The sequence below is a fragment of the Mobula birostris genome, chromosome 22 (assembly GCF_030028105.1).
Source record: "Mobula birostris isolate sMobBir1 chromosome 22, sMobBir1.hap1, whole genome shotgun sequence".
NCBI classification, from domain to species: Eukaryota; Metazoa; Chordata; class Chondrichthyes; order Myliobatiformes; family Myliobatidae; genus Mobula; species Mobula birostris.
Window position 1 is genome coordinate 16,772,743 of NC_092391.1, and position 18,718 is coordinate 16,791,460.

At 38.5% G+C, this 18,718-nt stretch overlaps 1 protein-coding gene across 7 annotated transcripts in view; it reads left to right on the forward strand.

Annotated features, from left to right (window-relative positions):
- The window catches only part of LOC140186189 (kynurenine--oxoglutarate transaminase 1-like), a 158,571-nt gene that overhangs the window by 110,838 nt on the left and 29,015 nt on the right, over positions 1-18,718 (forward strand). For 6 of the 7 annotated variants that reach the window (XM_072240140.1, XM_072240139.1, XM_072240138.1 and 3 more), the window contains exons 3-8: positions 1,110-1,168; positions 2,308-2,449; positions 4,158-4,307; positions 5,273-5,359; positions 10,391-10,516; positions 13,289-13,409. In XM_072240140.1, the coding sequence (XP_072096241.1) occupies positions 1,110-1,168; positions 2,308-2,449; positions 4,158-4,307; positions 5,273-5,359; positions 10,391-10,516; positions 13,289-13,409 (685 nt within the window). The remainder of the gene's footprint in view (positions 1-1,109; positions 1,169-2,307; positions 2,450-4,157; positions 4,308-5,272; positions 5,360-10,390; positions 10,517-13,288; positions 13,410-18,718) is intronic. The other variant, XM_072240145.1, reaches the window with a different exon arrangement.

Here is an 18,718-nt window from a genome sequence, read left to right on the forward strand (position 1 = left end):
CCCCCCTGTGGGAGTGGGGAAGATGTTGGTGGGGCCACCCTGGAGTCTGTATGTGTAGCTATTGTAGTGGCTGTGAGGCTGGTAATGTGGCAGTGAAAAGTACTGGTGGGGGGGGGGCGGGGAGCCATCATATTCCTCATTATTGCAAATCCCTGTGCAACAGAGTTAGTCAGTTTTTCAATGTTCGTCGTCAGCCGGGTCATACTGTCCGTGAACTGCCTGTCGGTTGCCTCCATGTGCTCCAGTATTTGATTTTTTAGTTTTAAGTCCTCCTGCGTGAGAGCCAACAGCTGTCTGTCATTTGGCAATTTCCTTAAGTTTTTCTAGTCTGTAACTGGACAAACGTGCGTCAAGTATACCGTTTCCTCTTCGCTTGTTTTCTGTAGATGTGTCCTGCGTATGCCCAGTAGGAGGAGATTCACCCAAATACCCGTGTTAATGTGGACGGAGGTATTTTCAAAAACGCCTGGTGTGGATGCCTATCGTTTTTACGTGAAACCGGTGTTTTCAAAATTATCCAGTCTAGTGTGGACGTAGCCTTAGACTGTGATTGTTTAAATGGTGTGCATAATATTGTTGAGAAGTACAATTATGTGTTATCAGTGTAAGCTGATTGTGTTTGTCTAGTATTGTGACTTAGATGAAGATCAGACCACATTTAATTGGTAATTAATGCAGAAAACTAGATGATTGCAAAGGACTCACAAATTTTTTCTTGCAACTATATCTTCACTGCTATGGAATTCAACAATTTTAGAAATGCATGCCTATGTTTTTTTGCACTTGTTCAATGATTTTTATTTAGGTTGCTATTTTAGAGAATTATTAAACTGCTTTTTTTGTGTCTTTATCCAAGTTAGACCATTATTTTAGGGGTTGCCTTATTTAGCCAAAAGCACCACCTTGCTTTTTACATTGAAATACTTAAGTTACACGTTTATCAAAGTCTTGTATTTTGCTTGCCTTCCTCACTATTAACAAATTATTTAATTTATGGAGTGTATGGTTTATTAAGTTGCTTAACCTTTAAGTGACAACATTAAATCCTAATTGTATGATTCTGACTTATTTTATTATTGTAAATAAAATTTAGTCTCTTCTTTATTCAGGTAACAATGTCTTTTCAGAAACATTCGCGGAGAATTGAAGGATTAGACAAGAATGTTTGGTAAGTTGATGGGAATGATTTCCTGAATACAAGAAGGGGTCAACAAACCTTGCCTGCTCCTAAATTGCAAGCTGCCAGGCTGATCAACACTTCAACTCATTAACCCACATCACCACAACATACACATCACCCAGTGCCACTTTATGCATGTACAATCAGTCTATGTATAGTATATAACTTTTTCTTGTACGTTGTACTTTGTAGGATTGCTTTTATATTTATATTTTTGTGTTTTTTGTTTTTATTTATGTTCTTTATGCTTATTTTGATTTTTTTTGCGCTGCATTGGATCTGGAGTAACAATCATTTTGTTCTCCTTTACATTCATGTACTGAGGAATGACAATAAGCAATCTTGAATCTCAGTGAATGGAGTATCATGTGGAAACACACTACTATTGTCAGAAAAAAAACTGGTAAAGTTCAAAGTAAGTTTATTATCAGAGTATATACAACCCTGAGATTCATTTTCTTCTGGGCATACTCAATAAATCCAATTACCATAATGGAATCAATGAAAGAGCACACCAACAGGGCAGACAGCCAGTATGCAAAAGACAACAAACTGTGCAAATACAAAAAGAAAGAAAACTAAAGAAATGATAATAATAAATAAGTAAGCAATGAATATTGAGAACATGAGATGAAGAGTCCTTGAAAGTGAATCCATAGTTTGTAGGATCAGTTCAGTTATGAGGAAGTACAGTTGAGTGAGGTTATCCCCTCTGGCTCAAGAATCCTCAAAACATTTTTAATGAATAGTAATTTTATTCCTGTTTCAGTATTTTTGCAGTTTTAGAGTTACTTTAATTTTTTTAGTGGTAGTTAAGTTTTAAAAAATAGTATGTGTCACTGGCAACATGTTTCCCAAGAACAATTAGAGTGCCCCCATGTGGACTGTTGTAGGTCAAATTGCCTTTAGAGGAGCACAAATACAGGAAATCCCGTTGCCCAGTGTAAGGAAGAGGTTTGATTACCAGGACTACTCTTGAACTGTTAGCAATCAATTGTAAAGCATATTTGATGTGAGTTACTTTTCTGCCTCCCCTATAGCAGGGCATTTTGCGTACTTCCAGGGAGAGAGGTGAGGAAATTACTAAAAAAAAATTCTGATGTGCATTTATCTTCCACCATTTTTAGGGTAGAATTCACTCAGCTTGCTGCTGAATATGCTGTTGTCAACCTGGGACAAGGATTTCCTGACTTTTTGCCTCCAAATTTTGTAAAAGAAGCTTACACAAGGGCCATAAATGGTGACCTGAACCAATATACCAGGGCTTTTGTGAGTACTGTATTTATTCTTGACAATGTAGCATATCATAGGAACATACAGTCCAGTGAAGAGTTACCTTCAAGAGAAGCTTTATAGTACATTTTGAGATGGGCAAAAGGAATGTTTGAAGATATTCTACTTCAATGAAACAACTATTTCCTTGCTTGGTATTAATTCCAATTAACAGCAAATCATCTAAGTAATAGAATTCTCCACTAACTTTTTCAGTGCACCAAGTAAGAACAAAAAATGTAAGATAGTTACAAAGGCCTTTCCTTGATATGTATTTTTGTTTCTTTTCAGCTAGTGCTGCTGATGCATTCATATCCTGTGTTATCCATATTGAAATAGGAATGGCTGGTGACCACAAGCATCAATAAAATTTATTCTAGAATCAACAGGGGGAGAGTGTTTCACTTTCCTCTCCACTGTCTTTATTCTCTTCTCCAATTGTGTAATAGACAATGGCACATGACAGGAAAGTATGAGGAAATCCAGTTGACCTCACCATGTGGATGGGAAGAGGGATTCCCTCATTTTCTTTTTTGCTTATTATTATCCTTTCCCCAGAACGTGTATGTGAATAGTAGGGCGTTGCAATTCAGTAACATGCTGACACTTGGTTTTACAAATAAAAAAAAGCTAATCATTTGGACTTGATGCAGAAAAGTTAAAAGAAACAATACCTATAGTATAGTAAAGATGTGGTGGGCGAGCGGAAAAAGTTGAATGTTTGCACTCTGTTTTCAGTTGACAATCATAATTTTTTGTATTCTAACCCTCATTTCTACTTGGAGCCATGTATATAGTATAGTGAAATGCCTGGTTGGTGATCACATTCTGAATACGATTGGGGTATATGTTGATTTTAAAAAAACTTAGAATTCTTTCAGTTAGTCCTGACGAAGGGTCTCGGCCCGAAACGTCGATTGTACCTCTTCCTAGAGATGCTGCCTGGTCTGCTGCGTTCACCAGCAACTTTTATGTGTGTTGCTTAGAATTGGATATTTTGTTTTTTATGGCAGCAGACCAGAAACCCAGATAACATAAATTTAAGGCCAGGCAGCTGTGAAATCTGGTCATTTATGAATTGAAATGAAATTAAACAGTTATGAAACCTGAATTCTAAAATCTTCCCAATTCATTCTCTTCGGTCAGACCTTGTCCCACATAGTCTAGCCCACATGTAATGTATTATGTTTTGTGGTTGATTTGAATTATTTAGTAAATAGTAAAATTTAACATTGCTAGTGATAAGCACAGATAATTTTTGTTTGGCCAAAGGTGTCTACATCCTGAACGCATTAAACACTGTAAGCTGGCTCTGGAATGCAATCTTTCTTCCCCTTTTAACAATAGCTTTATACATATTGTAACCCTAATAATGCTGATACTCCCCAGCAAACACCCACCTTATGTACAATCTGTATGTAGGAACCAGCAGTACAGAAATGCTAGTTGCTGCAGGGTTGCAGGCATCTTCTTTTGCCTGGGAATTCAGTTCGTAGCCACATTTCTGATTTGCAAATTGTTCCAGTTATAAACAATTCAAAAGGACAGAATCCTTGTGTAACCTGCCAATGAGCTATTTGTGATTTTTGTCAAACAATGGTTATCCAGTTTAATAGTAATCTTTTCATTCATAAGTTTAATTAAAATATATTTGCTTTACACTTCATACCTTATTCTCTTTCCCTTGTTTCTCAACACCTTTCAGGGTCACCCACCACTGGTGAAGGTGCTGGCGAAGTTCTTTGGGAAATTAATGAATCGAGACATTGATCCATTTAATGAAATCCTAGTGACAGTTGGGGCATATGAGGCCCTTTTCTGTTTCTTCCAGGCTGTAATTGATGATGGAGATGAAGTAGGTGGATATTGCTAATGCTCTCTGAAAAGTTAGACTTATGGTAACAACAAAATATTGTGTTGTAATTGAGTAATTCAGTTCATTGGTTTGAAGACTGCTATTATGACAATCTATTTGAACTTCTGTAAAAATTGCATATCTTGTCATCAGCATGCAATGTCATTTTCTTTTAATCAAGTGCATTTTTAAATTTTTTAACTTTCTGGAGAGCCCTAATTGGAACACCCTTTGGAGCTTGATCCTATGAGGAAACAGAGGATTCTTATATCCTATCAGTTCAGTTGTCTCCGCTTGACTGCACATGTAAATTAAAAAGCAGCAGTGAAATGCAACATAGAAGCCTATGTGGTAAATGTCTGAAGACTTCAATTTTAAAAATATCTTGAGTGATTCAATACCTCCTCAATCTTGGTATTTTTTTGAAAGGACTTTTTTCTTTTGCCGTGCAGTCAATGACGTTCATAGGTCTAGTAAATGACTTAATTTTTAAGTGCCAATGGATAGTTATGTATATATGTGCGATATGTGTTTCAGGTAACCAATTACCAGTGGCTTTTAGTCTCTCCAAATCTGTTGGTTGTAACAATGAAGGTTGTCTACAATTAGTAACTTGTTTAAACATCTTTGTGGGATTGTTATAAGATAGTTTCAATCCAATTTTCATAATAATTGCTAACATAAAAAGGTGGTGCTGAAAGATCCAGTGAAAAGTAAATAAAATATTTGTACATTACCACAGAAAACAAGTTAAAAAACCCAGATATTGTTCTGCAGCTTGTTTAATGACTCACTAAAAATGGAGCATCATTCAACCGAATTGACAGGGAGGATTGGTTATATTTCCTAGCTGTTGCTGAATACAGTGATCTTGGAATCAGCTGGCTGGTAGCTGCAATATAAAGTAAGGAATTTAGCCAGGGTTCCTACTTATAATTGAAGTAATTTTCTCTGTTTCAATGCAGGTGATTATTATTGAACCTTACTTTGACTGTTATGAACCCATGGTTCGAATGGCAGGTGGAAAGCCAGTGTTTATTTCGTTACGCCCGGTGAGTTTGTGAAGCCAGTTCAGAATGTTGTAATTGACCCTAGTTGGAATGATAGTGCAATTCATATCATTTATTTAATTCCTGACTTTCCATAATATTTTATTGTTAACTAAATCATATCTGTTCACGAAAGTAACCTATGACAGATCTCGAAATACTTCAAAATTGATGTACAATTAAATCAGAATTTTAGACTATTCTGTTTGTATAGAAAACATTTTCAATTTTTAAATTTATTTTTAGTGATACAGCATGGTAACAGGGCTTTCTGGCCCAATAAGCCTGCACCACCCACTTACACCTGTGTGACTAATTTAATTGAGAGGAAACTCGCGTGGTCATGGAGAGAATGTACAAATTCCTTACAAATAGCAGCGCGATTGAACCCAGGTCACTGGTACTGTAACAGTGATAGTGCTAACTGCTACACGACTGTACCACACCAATATATCCAGTATGAACAGGCCATACAATGGACCTATACCATGGTCCATAATAATGATGCTGTACCAATATTAGCCACAATTGACTTATGCACCTAGGCTTGACCTTTTTTTTTAACAGTCTTATTATTAAAGAGGATACCAAAATTTTCTTCGAAGAGAAAGAAGTAGAGATGTTCCCCGCTTTTCGAACGTTCGCTTTACGAAACCTTGCTGTTACGAAAGACCTACATTAGTTACCTGTTTTCGCTAACAGAAGGTGTTTTCACTGTTACGAAAAAAGGCAGTGTGTGCCCCGAGCAGCCATGTGCCTCCCCTGGAACTGCATTCTAGCCAGTATTGCTTAAACATGTGCCTGTGAACCTCTGTGCTTTATCTTGATTTATTTTGAGCATCCGTTAGCAAGATGAATTCTAAGGTATCGGAAAAGCCTAAAAGAGCTCATAAGGGTGTTACACTTAGTGTGAAGCTAGACATAATTAAGTGTTTCGATCGTGGTGAATGAAGTAAGGACAAAGTGAGTTTGGCTTGTGGAAGTTGACGAAGATGATGTTGAAGAGGTTTTGGCATCCCATGACCAAGAACTGATAGATGAAGAGCTGATGCAATTGGAAGAGGAAAGGATAACAATCGAAACCGAATGCAGTAGCGAACGGATCAAAAGTCCAAGAACTGAACATGAAGCAACTGCATGAGATTTTCGCTGCAATGACTGAAGAAAAGTACGACTTTAATTTTGAAAGGGTACATCGGTTTAGGGCATATTTGCAGGATGGTTTGAGTGCTTACAAAGAACTGTATGATAGAAAAATGCGCGAGGCTAAGCAGTCAAGCATATTGTCGTTTTTCAAGCCTTCCACATCAGCCACAGCAGACAACGAACCTCGACCTTCAACATCGAGGCAGTTAGACATAGAAGAAGATGACCTGCCTGCCCTGATGGAAACAGGTGACGATGAGATGACACCCCAGTGTCCCAACACCCCAAACTCTGGGCCGCGGACCGATACCGGGCTGCGAAGCATGCAGCGGTAGCTGGGACGCACCCAGCACATCTTTAAGAAAAAAGCCAAAATAAACAAGCTAATTGATTAGGTGCCGCCTGGCTTGTAAATGTCAGCCCAGATCAGAGGCGATTTGGACTGGGCCGACATTTACGTGCCAGGTGGCACCTAATTAATTAGCTTGTTTATTTCGGCTTTTTTCTTAAAGATGTGCTGGGTGTGTCCTGGCTACCACTACATCCCTGTATGCTTTGCGGATCGGTGTCTGTCCGCAGCCTGGAGGGTGGGGACCACTGCGCCATTCCAGCCTCTGACGACTCGGCCTAACACACCACCATCAGTGTGCTCGGCGCTGTCTTCCCAATTCCGGTAAGTGATACTACACTGTACTTACATTATTTCTACTTTATATAGGCTATGTATTTTTATGTGTTATTTGGTATGATTTGGCAGCTTCATAGCTTAAAGGTTACTGGAGAGAGTGTTTCAGCCGAGAGCGCTTGCGTGAGATTTTCGCTACGGTGGACAGTGCAACAATGATTGTAGAAAAGTATTTGTACTTTATATAGGCTGTGTATTTATCATATCATTCCTGCTTTTACTATATATTACTGTTTTAAGTTTTATGTGTTATTTGACATGATTTGGTAGGTTATTTTTTGGGTCTGCGAACGCTCACAAATTTTTCCCATATAAATAAATGGTAATTGCTTCTTCACTTTACGACATTCCGGCTTACGAACCATTTCATAGGAACGCTCTACCTTCAGGTGGCGGGGGAAACCTGTATTCTAAAGGCAAGGTAACATACCCATGGCTAACAAGAGAAGTCAAAGCCAACATAAAAGCCAAAGAGAGGGGATATAATAGAGCAAAAGTTAGTGGGAAGTTAGAGAAGGTTTAAAAACCAACAGAAGACAACTAAAAAGTTACTAAGAAGAAAAAGGTGGAATACAAAAGTAAGTTATCCAATATTATTAAAGAGGATACCAAAAGTTTCTTCAGATACATAGAGTGTAAAAGAGGGGCAAGAGTGGATATTGGACAGTTGGAGAGAACAATGCTGGAGAGGTAGCAACGGAGGATTAGGAAATGGTGGACAAAAATTAATATGTATTTTGCATCATTCTTCACCAGGGAAGACACTAGCAGTATGGTAGAAGTTCCAAGTGTCAGGGTAATGAAGTGTGTGAAGTTAACTTTACTAGAAAAATGGTTCTTGGGAAACTGAAAGGTCTAAAGGTAGATAAGACACCTGGACCAGATGGTGTACACCTCAGAGTTCTGAAAGAGGTGATTGAAGAGATCGCAGAGGTTTTAGTAATGATCCTTCAAGGATCACTAGATTCAGGAATGGTTCTAGAAGACTGGAAAATAGCAAATGTCATTCCATTCTTCAAGAAGGGAGAGAGGCAGAAGAAAGGAAACTATAGGCCAGTCAGTCTGACCGCAGTGGTTGAAAAGATGTTGGAGTCGATTATTAAGGATGAGGTCTCAGGGTGCTTGGAGACAAATTTGTTGGAATTCTTTGAAGAAGTAACAAGCAAGATAGACAAAGGAGGATAGGTTGATGTTGTGTACTTGGATTTTCAGAAGTCATTTGACAAGGTGCCACAAGTGAGGCTGCTTAACAAACTATGAGCCCATGGTATTACAGGAAGGATTCTAGCATGGATAAAGCAGCGGCTGATTAGCAGGAGCAAAGAGTTGGAATAAAGGGAGCTTTTTCTGGTTGGCTGCTGCTGACTAGATGTGTTCCACAGGGGTCTGTGTTGGGACCAATTCTTTCTATTCTTTTTACGTTATATGTCAATGATTTTGATGATGGAATTGATGACTTTGTTGCAAAGCATGGAGACGCTATAAGAGAGGTGGAGGGGCAGGTAGCTTTGAGGAAGTAGAGAGGCTACAGAAGGACTTAGATTAGGAGAATGGGTAAAGAAATGGCAGATGGAATACAGTGTTGGAAAGTGTATGGTCATGCACTTTGGTTGAATAAATGAAAGGGTTAACTATTTTCTAAATGGAGAGAAAATACAAAAAATTGAGGTGCAAAGGAAGGGACTTTGGAGTCCCTGTGCTGGATTCCCTAAAGGTTAATTTGCAGGTTGAGTCTGTGGTGAGGAAGCCAAATGCGATGTTAGCATTCATTTCAAGAGGACTGGAATATAAAAGCAAGGATATAATGTTGAGACATAATAAAGCACCTGTGAGACCTCACTTAGACTATTATGAGCAGTTTTGGACCCCTTATCTTAGAAAGGAAGTGCTGAAACTGGAGAGGGTTCAAAGTCCTGCCGAAGGGTTTTGACCGGAAACGTCAACTGTGCTTTTTTCCATAGATGCTGCCTGGCCTGCTGAGTTCCTCCAGCATTTTATATGTGTTGCTAGGGTTCAAAGGACATTCATGAAAATGATTCCAGGATTGAACAGCTTGTCATATGAAGAGCGTTTGAAGGCTCTGGCTGAGCCTGTATTCACTAGCATTCAGAAGAATGAGGGGTAACCTCATTGAAACCTATTGAATGGTGAAAGGCCTTGATAGAGTGATGTGGACAGAATGTTTCCTATGGTGGGAGAGTCTAAGACCAAAGGACACGGCCTCAGAGTAGAGGGGCATCCTTTTAGAATGGAGATGAGGAGGAATTTCTTTAGCCAGGGAGTGGTGAATTTGTGGAATTCTTTGGCACAGTCAGCTGTGGAGGCAAAGCCTTTATATATATTTAAGGCGGAAGTTGATAGATTCTTGATTGGTCAGGGCATGAAGGAATATGAAGAGAAAACAGGAGATGGGCGAAGAGGAACATTGGATCTGGCATGATGAAATGGTGGAGCAGAATCAATAGGCCAAATGGCTTAATTCTGCTCTTGTATCTCATATCTTATGGTCTTATTAACTGAGCATTTTCTGAAAAGTTGGCTTGAAATATAGCAGGCAGTATACAGCAGATTTAGTGGGTTAGCTGCTGACGAAGTTCATCAGAGCAGGTTGTTATTCTTTTTCCTTTGTGGCAACAAGACATATTAGATAGAATTGCAGCTAAATTCAAAATTCTTCTTGCTGCATTTGTTTTCAAGAGTCTTTTGTATTTACAATGTGTTGTGGGGATGTGTGGAAAGCTCTGTCTGTGACTATCTCTGTTTCTATTAATGTAAATTGTGGTTGATAAACATTGTATTCCCCCAGCATCAGTCTGACAAGCATTTTAGTAACTTATCAGTGATGACATGATTAAATTTGAATACCCTGATATTTTATTGTGACTAAAATTAAATAGGACTATACAGAATTAAGGACTGACATTGTGTTAGTACTTGCTTTTTATCTTCAGATCATCATGTTTGTGAATTTAGTGTCTGAATGTCTATTTAAAACCTTTGACATGGTCATGGATATCCCAAATTATATCTTTGAACAAGAAAAGTACTTTATGCAATTTAATACCACTATCTGTTCAAGTAACTTCTGTAAAATTCTTTTCAGAGTAGCTGATTCAAGAATTAAATACTACCCATGGAGCATATGAGTGGTCAGGAATTCCTGTTGACTAGACAAAATTTGAAAGTTGTGTATTGTTTTTCAGAAACCAGCATCTGGAAGGTTAATGACTAGTGCTGACTGGATTTTGGATCCTGTTGAATTAGCAAATAAATTCAACAAAGGTACAAAAGCCATTGTCATCAATACCCCAAACAACCCTCTTGGCAAGGTAAGAGTAAAGGAGAACTGTATAGTTATAGATTGCCAGACAGCAGGTGCTAATGATTAAGATTTACTTAATATTTGTAGATTTGAATTCAAATCCTAAAGTATATGTACTAAAGGTCTATCAACAATCTTAGGGATACAATACTTCATCTTTGAGTTCTGAGGAAGGGCCTCAGCCCAGAACAATTCCCATAGATGCTACCTGATGTGCTGAGTTCCTCCAGTATGTTGTGTGTGTTACTCTGGATTTCCAGCATCTGCAGAATCTCTTGAGTTTATAATACCAGATCTTTTCTAATGTCTGAGGCAAACATCTATTTGATGGATGGTTGACATTATAAGCTGTTTTAATTACGAAGTCTGTTAATTGGATAAGCTGCTTTTCAAATATTTTGTGGAACTGCAGATATGGAGGAAGTAAGTCAGGTCAAGCAGGATTAGTGCATGAGGGAATGGGGAGTGGCGATAACAATCAGGTTGACTTTTGGGGAAGAGAGAAGATTTACCTTGATAAATCTGTCAAAATTTAAAAGTATTGTTTGGAGTGACCTGTATCCCCCAATCTGAAGCGGTCCCCCAATCTGTGTCGGGTTTCACCGATGTAGAGGAGGCCGCACAAACCCGACGTAGATTGGGGGACCACTTCATCGAGCACCTCTGCTCCGTCCGCCACAACAGATAGGATCTTCCGGTTGCCACCCACTTCAACTCTGCTTCACATTCCCATTCGGATATGTCCATACATGGCCTCCTCTACTGCCATGATGAGGCTAAACTCAGGTTGGAGGGGCAACACCTCATATACCAGCTGGGTAGTCTCCAGCCCCTGGGTAAGAACACTGAGTTCTCCAACTTACGGTAATTTCCTCCCCCTCCCTTCCCCCATCCCAGTTTCACTCTGCCCCCTCCCCCAGCTGCCTATCACCTCCCTCATGGTTCCGCCTCCTTCTGCTACCCATTGTGCTTTCCCCTATTCCTTCTTCAACTTTCCTGCCTATTCCCTCTTCACCTTTCCTGCCTATTCCCTCCCTACTTCCCCTCCCCCACCCCTTTATTTTTCCCCTTACTGGTTTTTCACCTGGAATCTACCAGCCGCCTTCTTCCCACCCTCCCCCCACCTTCTTTATAGGGCCTCTGCCCCTTCCCTCTTCAGTCCTGACGAAGGGTTCCGGCTGGAAACGTTGACTGATCGTTTCCACAGATGCTGCCCGACCTGCTGAGTTCCTCCAGCGTGTTGTGAGGTCTTCCTTGTATGTCTTTCCAAAGTGCTGGAGGAACTCAGCAGGTCAGGCAGCATTTATGGAGAGGAATAAACAGTTAATATTTCAACCCAAAAGGGCTGAGACCCTTCATCAGAAGTCATCAGAATGTACTTAACCAGCTGAGGGATAAATAAGAATAGTTTCATAAAGCAATGATGTGACCTCCTCTTCATCACTAACTGAGAAGAGTCCAGGTTGTAGCCAAGGATGGATCCAGCTAAGAGTTTATTTAATCTTTTTGCATCACCAGCACCGACGCTGCTCCCCCAACATAAAGCCTCAAAGAAGACTGCACTCACTACAACAGACTGGTAAAAGATCTCTAACATCCTGCTGCACACACTGAAGGATCTCATCTTCCTGAGAAAATAGAGTCTGCTCATCCCCTTCTTGTAAACAGCCTTGGTGTTGGTTTTCCAGTCAAGTCTGTTGTCATAGATGAACAGCCAAGTATTTGTACTCCTCCACCACCACAACTTCTTGTCTCAGAATGTATACAGAACTCTTCACAGTGCTTTACTGCCTAAAATCAATCACCATCTGCAGATTTTCTGTTGTCTCACCATCTCCCTGGCATTGGGATTTTTCTCAGTGAATTCAGTTAAAGTTGACAAGCTGAGTAAACTTGGGGAAGAATACTGTCTCTGGTCAGCACTGCCAGATGCTTGAGAGTATTTGCCAAGGGGTTTATTCACATTGCATTTGGATATATTTGATATCAGAAATATTGCTGTTATAAATTGTCTATAATTTCTGACTATGATGCTGAAAGTAGTGTTTGTGGAACTAAAATATGGCATTAAAAGGTTTTCCACTCATATGAATCAGCATATAACAAATTCTCTTGGTTTTCATCAGTCTGAGACAAATAGACCAGGTCCCAGATAACAGTTCACAATCCAAGCAGTTTCTTGCTGTTCTGGTAGTTCAGATTGATACTGAGAATTAGCCCTAGGACCAGTGGGAGAACACAAAGGTTCACTTGGCTTATCCAGTGTAAATCATCAAAACATCTCCTTTTTTCTCGTGCATCTTAATACTTATTTACTGTAAATCTCTTTGGAATGTTCCCAAGGTATGATGAGGTATTCCATAAACGCAGATCATATTTTAATTCAGTGACATATTGTATTATTACCCAGGCCTTTTAGTCACAAAGTCTTTTTACCTTGGTTTTAAAAAGAAACATTTTCTCCATGAAAATGTAAGCTGGAGATTATACTTGATAAAAACTGTTGCTTATTCAAACAATTGTAAACAGTGTGACCAGGCTTGATCAGAATGAGAAAAGACGTAAAAACAGCATGTTCTGCTTTGTGATGGACATTCTTCTCTAATGATTAAAAGGAAATGAGTCAGTTCCGTGACCTGACTAAAAAGAGGAGCCATGTGAAAGATGAAAAAATGATTAATCCGGTGGGACAGAGGACAAAGAACAAAGGAAGTTTAGGTTGATTTACATCTGCTCCAAACATATTATTGAACATTTTTAAAATTTTATTCCAAATTAGGTTTTTAACCGCGAAGAATTGCAAGTGATTGCAAATCTCTGTATAGAACACAATGTCTTGTGTATTAGTGATGAGGTATATGAGTGGCTGGTGTACGATGGTAATGAGCACGTGCGAATTGGTAAGAATGCATCATTTAAGTAATTCTGATTATGTGTATGAATAACATTTATTTATTTAGTAATACAGCATGGAGTAGGCCATTCAAGCCACACCACCCCAGCAACCCCTGACAAACCCAATTAACGCTAATTTGGACAATTTACAATGACCAATTAAACTATCTGATACGTCTTTCGACTGTGGGATGTCATTAGGTTTTCTTGAAATTAATCTGATTTACGTTATACTTTGTTAAAGAAATTAAAGCAAGATAATTCATTTTATGACCCGAGTCACCTTAAGAGGTTCTTTAATTTTAACTCTTGAAATTAAGAATCTTGAGGTTCTTTAATTTCCTTCTCTTCTTGGTCAGCTAAACATTTATCTAATGTATCAACTGATTGAGTGTTCCAGGTGGACTGGCAGCCCTTGACTCAAAGGTTTCTTTATTTTGCTCTGCTTGGAAATCAGTACTATGTGCATACACAGCTCATTTGAGGTCCCTTCTCCATCCGTAAATAGTTTTTGTTTATACAATTGAATGCCTTCTGTTTACTGCAGTGCGTTGCATAACTTCACACTAATTAATATTCAGCTATGTATTGGGATGATTATAATAATCTAGGAAGGTTACAAAAACCAGTGTCTGTCTTTTATTGCAGCAGTCCTGAAAGTGTTTGTAAGCTTCTGTTTACTGAACTGATGTCCAGTCAGACCACTGCTAATACACTAACTTAAAAAAATTTAAATTCGTAAGTTACTTTCTGCAAACTTCTCATTTATTGTTCCAACACCAAATGTTTAAGACCATCCTTTCTATTGAGACATTGAGCCTCAATTCACTGCCTCTTCAACCTTAATATGTGAGGGTTTTCCTGTTTGCAGATATTAGCAGAAAGAGAATACCTATGCTGATTGGCTCCTCTTTCCCTGACTACTCCATTATTTTAGCCTTGAATTGCTATCATCCCCACATAAGTTCACTTTGTTTTCATCTATCTCCTGCATCTCAGGTCTCTTGCTGGATTAATTCCTGATCCTTTCCAAGTATTCGTGTTAGCTGATATCTTCAATGCTTCTGGTTCATTGGGTTTAATCTTGCATTGTCCCAAACCCTTCAAAGCTCATGCTCTTTCTCTGTTCTATACGCAAAATTCTATCACAAACAGGCTAAATGTTAATAAACTTACAAAGAAGCTCAACAACTTTATGCTGACTCCAAGCAAGTCCAAAACAAGTCGTCTCATTTCTCTTGTCCTCTGACTCTTGTTATTTTTCCCTTTTGAGTACTTTAATTCTTTCTTTGAATGATTTAACCTGCCACCACCACTTGCCCCTGCCAGTACAATCCAGTGCATGTATATATATTTTTTCTTGGTTCTTTTGTCAATTATTTTCATTCTGCATTATCTGGTTCTTAACCCTTCTGCCATGGTAACCAATTCACTATCTACTGTCTGGAATCTGTCAGATCCCCACTGAACCCCTTCCTTTGCAGAGGCCCTATCTCCTCCTGTTTATGGAAGTAAATAAACCCTCATCTCAGGAATCATTTTGTCAAATTTCTTTTGCGTTCATCTGAGGCCTCGCATCTCAAAGTTCGAAGTAAATATATTATCGAAGTATGTACTGTATACTGTACTGTGCAAAAGTCTCAGGCACATATATATTGCTAGGGTGTCTAAGACTTGTGCACAGTATTGTTTGTAGTAATTTTATGTATTGCATTGTACTGCTGCTACAAAAAAACTAGTTTCATGACATGCGTGAGTGATGATAAACCTGATTCTGGTATGGGTCTCTATTGTGGACGGTGTGGGAAGAGGGCAGGGAGAGGGGAATCATGGTTGGGAAAAGGGGAAGGGAGCAGGAATCACCAAAGAGACATTCTGTAATGATCAAAAAGCCTTTTGTTTGGAATCAGGTGTCTCAGGGCTGGGTGTGTCTGTATCTGCGCTAACACCTGCTCCTAGTTCTCCTTCTCCACTACCTGTCACATAACCCTCCCACAACGCCACCTTCACCATTCCCAACATTCTTTGCTCCTGCCAGATTTGCAGACTTGCTCTCCGCTCCATGTTGACAAATGCAGTTCTGTGCAAAATCTTAGGCACCCCAGCTATATATATGTGCCTAAGACTTCTGCACAGTACTGTATGTCACCATATACTACCCCAAGGTTGCTTTCTTGCAGGCATTCACAGTAGAACAGGGAAATACAATAGAACCATTTCTACAGGGGCACGATTGAGAGTATCCTGACTGGCTGTATCACTGTCTGGAATGGGAACTGTACTTCCCTCAATTGCAGGGCTCTGCAGAGAGTGGTGCAGACAGCCCAGCGTATCTGTAGATGTGAACTTCCCACTATTCAAGATATTTACAGCAATAGATGGATTAAAAGAACCAGAAGGATCATTGGGGACCTGAGTCAACCCAACCACAAACTGTTCCAGCTGCTGCCATTGAGAAATGGTACTGCAGCATTAAAGCCAGGACCAACAGGCTGTGGGATGTCGTCTTCCAACCGGCCATCAGACTGATTAATTCCTGCTGACACAATTTTATTTCTAAGCTATATTGACTGTTCTGTGGTATATCTTACTGTACATACTATTTATTACAAATTACTATACTGTAATTTGCACATTGCACATTCAGACGGAGGTGTAACATAAAGAATTTTACTCCTCGTGTATGTGAAGGATGTAAAAAATAAATTCAATTCAATGAAAACTATACACAAAGACTAGGAACCAACCAATGTGCAAAAGAAGACAAACTGTACAAGTACAAAAAAATGCAAATAATATTAACAGATAAATAAGCATCTTTACTTCAGCATGGGGCCCAGACAAAGTTAAAGTTGAGTGTATTGTGATATTAGATACATAGTATTCACAAATAAAAGGTAAATTATATAGACTGCTTTTATAAGAAAGAATAGAATTAGAACAAAAAAGGTTTTTTGACCTGGATGAAGAGACTTTTATTCAGGTGTGGTGGAGTTAATTTGTTATAAAGATTCATAATGATTCCTTGCTCTTGTAATCTTTTGCCCAGGATATTGTATGATACTGTTTTTGGCTGCTTTTTAGCCTACCCCATCACTTTCAATAACTTAAATACAGAAGCTCCTGTCCTTCTGCACTTGTACCTTTTCAGATTTGTGTCTTGCAGTTGCCTCATATATTGCCTTATTCTTCCTATCAAAATGTAATCTTTCGCAAATTTTCTGTCAAAAGTTTCATTTGGTTTGTGTCTGTAGTCAGCATGGTTTCCTCAAGGGAAAACCTTGCCTGACAAATCAGTTGGAATTCTTTGAAGAAATAACAAGCAAGATAGACAAAGGAGAATAGGTTGATGTTGTGTACTTAGATTTTCAGAAGGCCACACATGAGGCTGCTTAACAAACTATGAGCCCATGGTATTACAGGAAATATTCTAGCATGGATAAAGCAGTAGCTGATTGTCAGAAGGCAAAGGATGGGAATGAAGGGAGCCTTTTCTGGCTGGCTGCTGGTAACTAGTGGTGTTCCACATGAGTCTGTATTGGGACTGATTCTTTTTACATTATATGTCAATGATTTGGATGATGGAATTGATGGCTTTGTTGCACAGTTTGCAGATGATATGAAGATAGGTGGAGGGGCAGCTAGTTTTGAGGAAGACAGATTAGGAGAATGGGTAAAGAAATGGCAGATGGAATATAGTTTGGAAAGCATATGGTCATGCAATTTGGTAAAAGAAATGAAAGGGTTGACTATTTTCTAAATGGAGAGAACATACAAAAAAACTGAGAATCGAAGAGAGTCCTTGTGCAGAATTCCCTAAAGGTCAATGTTAACATTCATTTCAAGAGGGGACTAGAAAATAAAAGCAAGGGTGTTATGTTGAAATTTTCTAAAGCACTGGTGAGGCCTCACTTGGAGTATTGTGAGGTTTGGGTCCCTAATCTTTGAAGGGATGTGCTGAAACTGGAGAGGGTTCAAAGGAGGTTTGCAAAAATGATTTCAGGATTAAATAGCTGGTCATATAAGGAGCATTTTTTAAAAAATTTTATTTTTATTTGGATAAGGAATTCACAAATATGTACTTTTTCCACACATAACCTTTTCCATTTTTTTATATGAATAAATCTACAATTATTTATACATTCTTAAGTACACATTGAGATGATATAAAAGGAAAATAAACATTTAAGTAGATAATTATGTACTGTGGTAAATCTAACCTATTAGGCTATGTAATGGAATTAGTTGTTAAGAAAAATGGTAATAATAGTTTCCATATAACCCTTCTGGACCATTTCCACTGGTCCAAAATATTGTATATAAGCCTATGTATCAACCATTGTAGGTATTTATATCCTAATTTGTTCATGCTTGCTCCTGCCCGCAGACATAATTTTTCAATCCCTATGTACTTATTTACTTAATTTTTTCATTTTTTTTATCCCTTTCCCAAATCTTTCCCTTTACTTGTGTTAATGCTCTATTTTCCAAAAGAAAACAAAAAAAAAACAAACATTTAGACTAGGGGTGCTTACGTTAGCAATATTACTGTGTTGATGAGAAGAGCAGTATAAATCATTAGGAGAGTCATCTAAAGTCTGCTCGCATTGGGGTTATATATTCAATCCATTTATTCCAGATTTGATAAAATTTTTCTTTTTGAGTTCTCAGGGAGTAAGTCAACTTTTCCATTTTAAATATTTCCAAGATAATTTCGTACCAATCTTCTAATGTAGGTGGTATTGGATTTAGCCATTTTCTAGTGATTGATTTCTTACTTGCCGCTAAGAGGACCTGCAGCAACTTTATATCTTCCTTCTGTTCAAGAAACAATACATGCCCCAAATAGAGCGTCTCAAAGTTCAGAGGTATCTGGGACCTAAGCACCTTAACTAATGTTCTATGAATACCTTCCCAAAATAGACTTAATTTAGGGCAATCCCAAAAAATATGAAAATGATTTGCCTCCTTGGAGCTGCACCTTCTCCAACACATCACATTTGTATCTTTATATTTTTCCTGATATGGGGTCTTGAAGTATCTTATAATGTTTTTCCAGCAATGTTCTCTCCAAGTCAAAGAATTAGTCGAGGACCATTGAAAGCTGCAGATTTTCTCCCAAGCCTCCTCTGAAAGTACCAACCTCGCTTCTTTCTCCCACTTCTCTTTAATATACAGTGTATTTACATTTTTAGCATGGGAGAGTGCATTATATAATCGAGAAACTGATTTACTAGGTATTGAACTGCAAGCCGAATTCAGAATCTTGAAAAATTCTAATTCTACTGTTGATAGGTCTGTATATCTACAACTC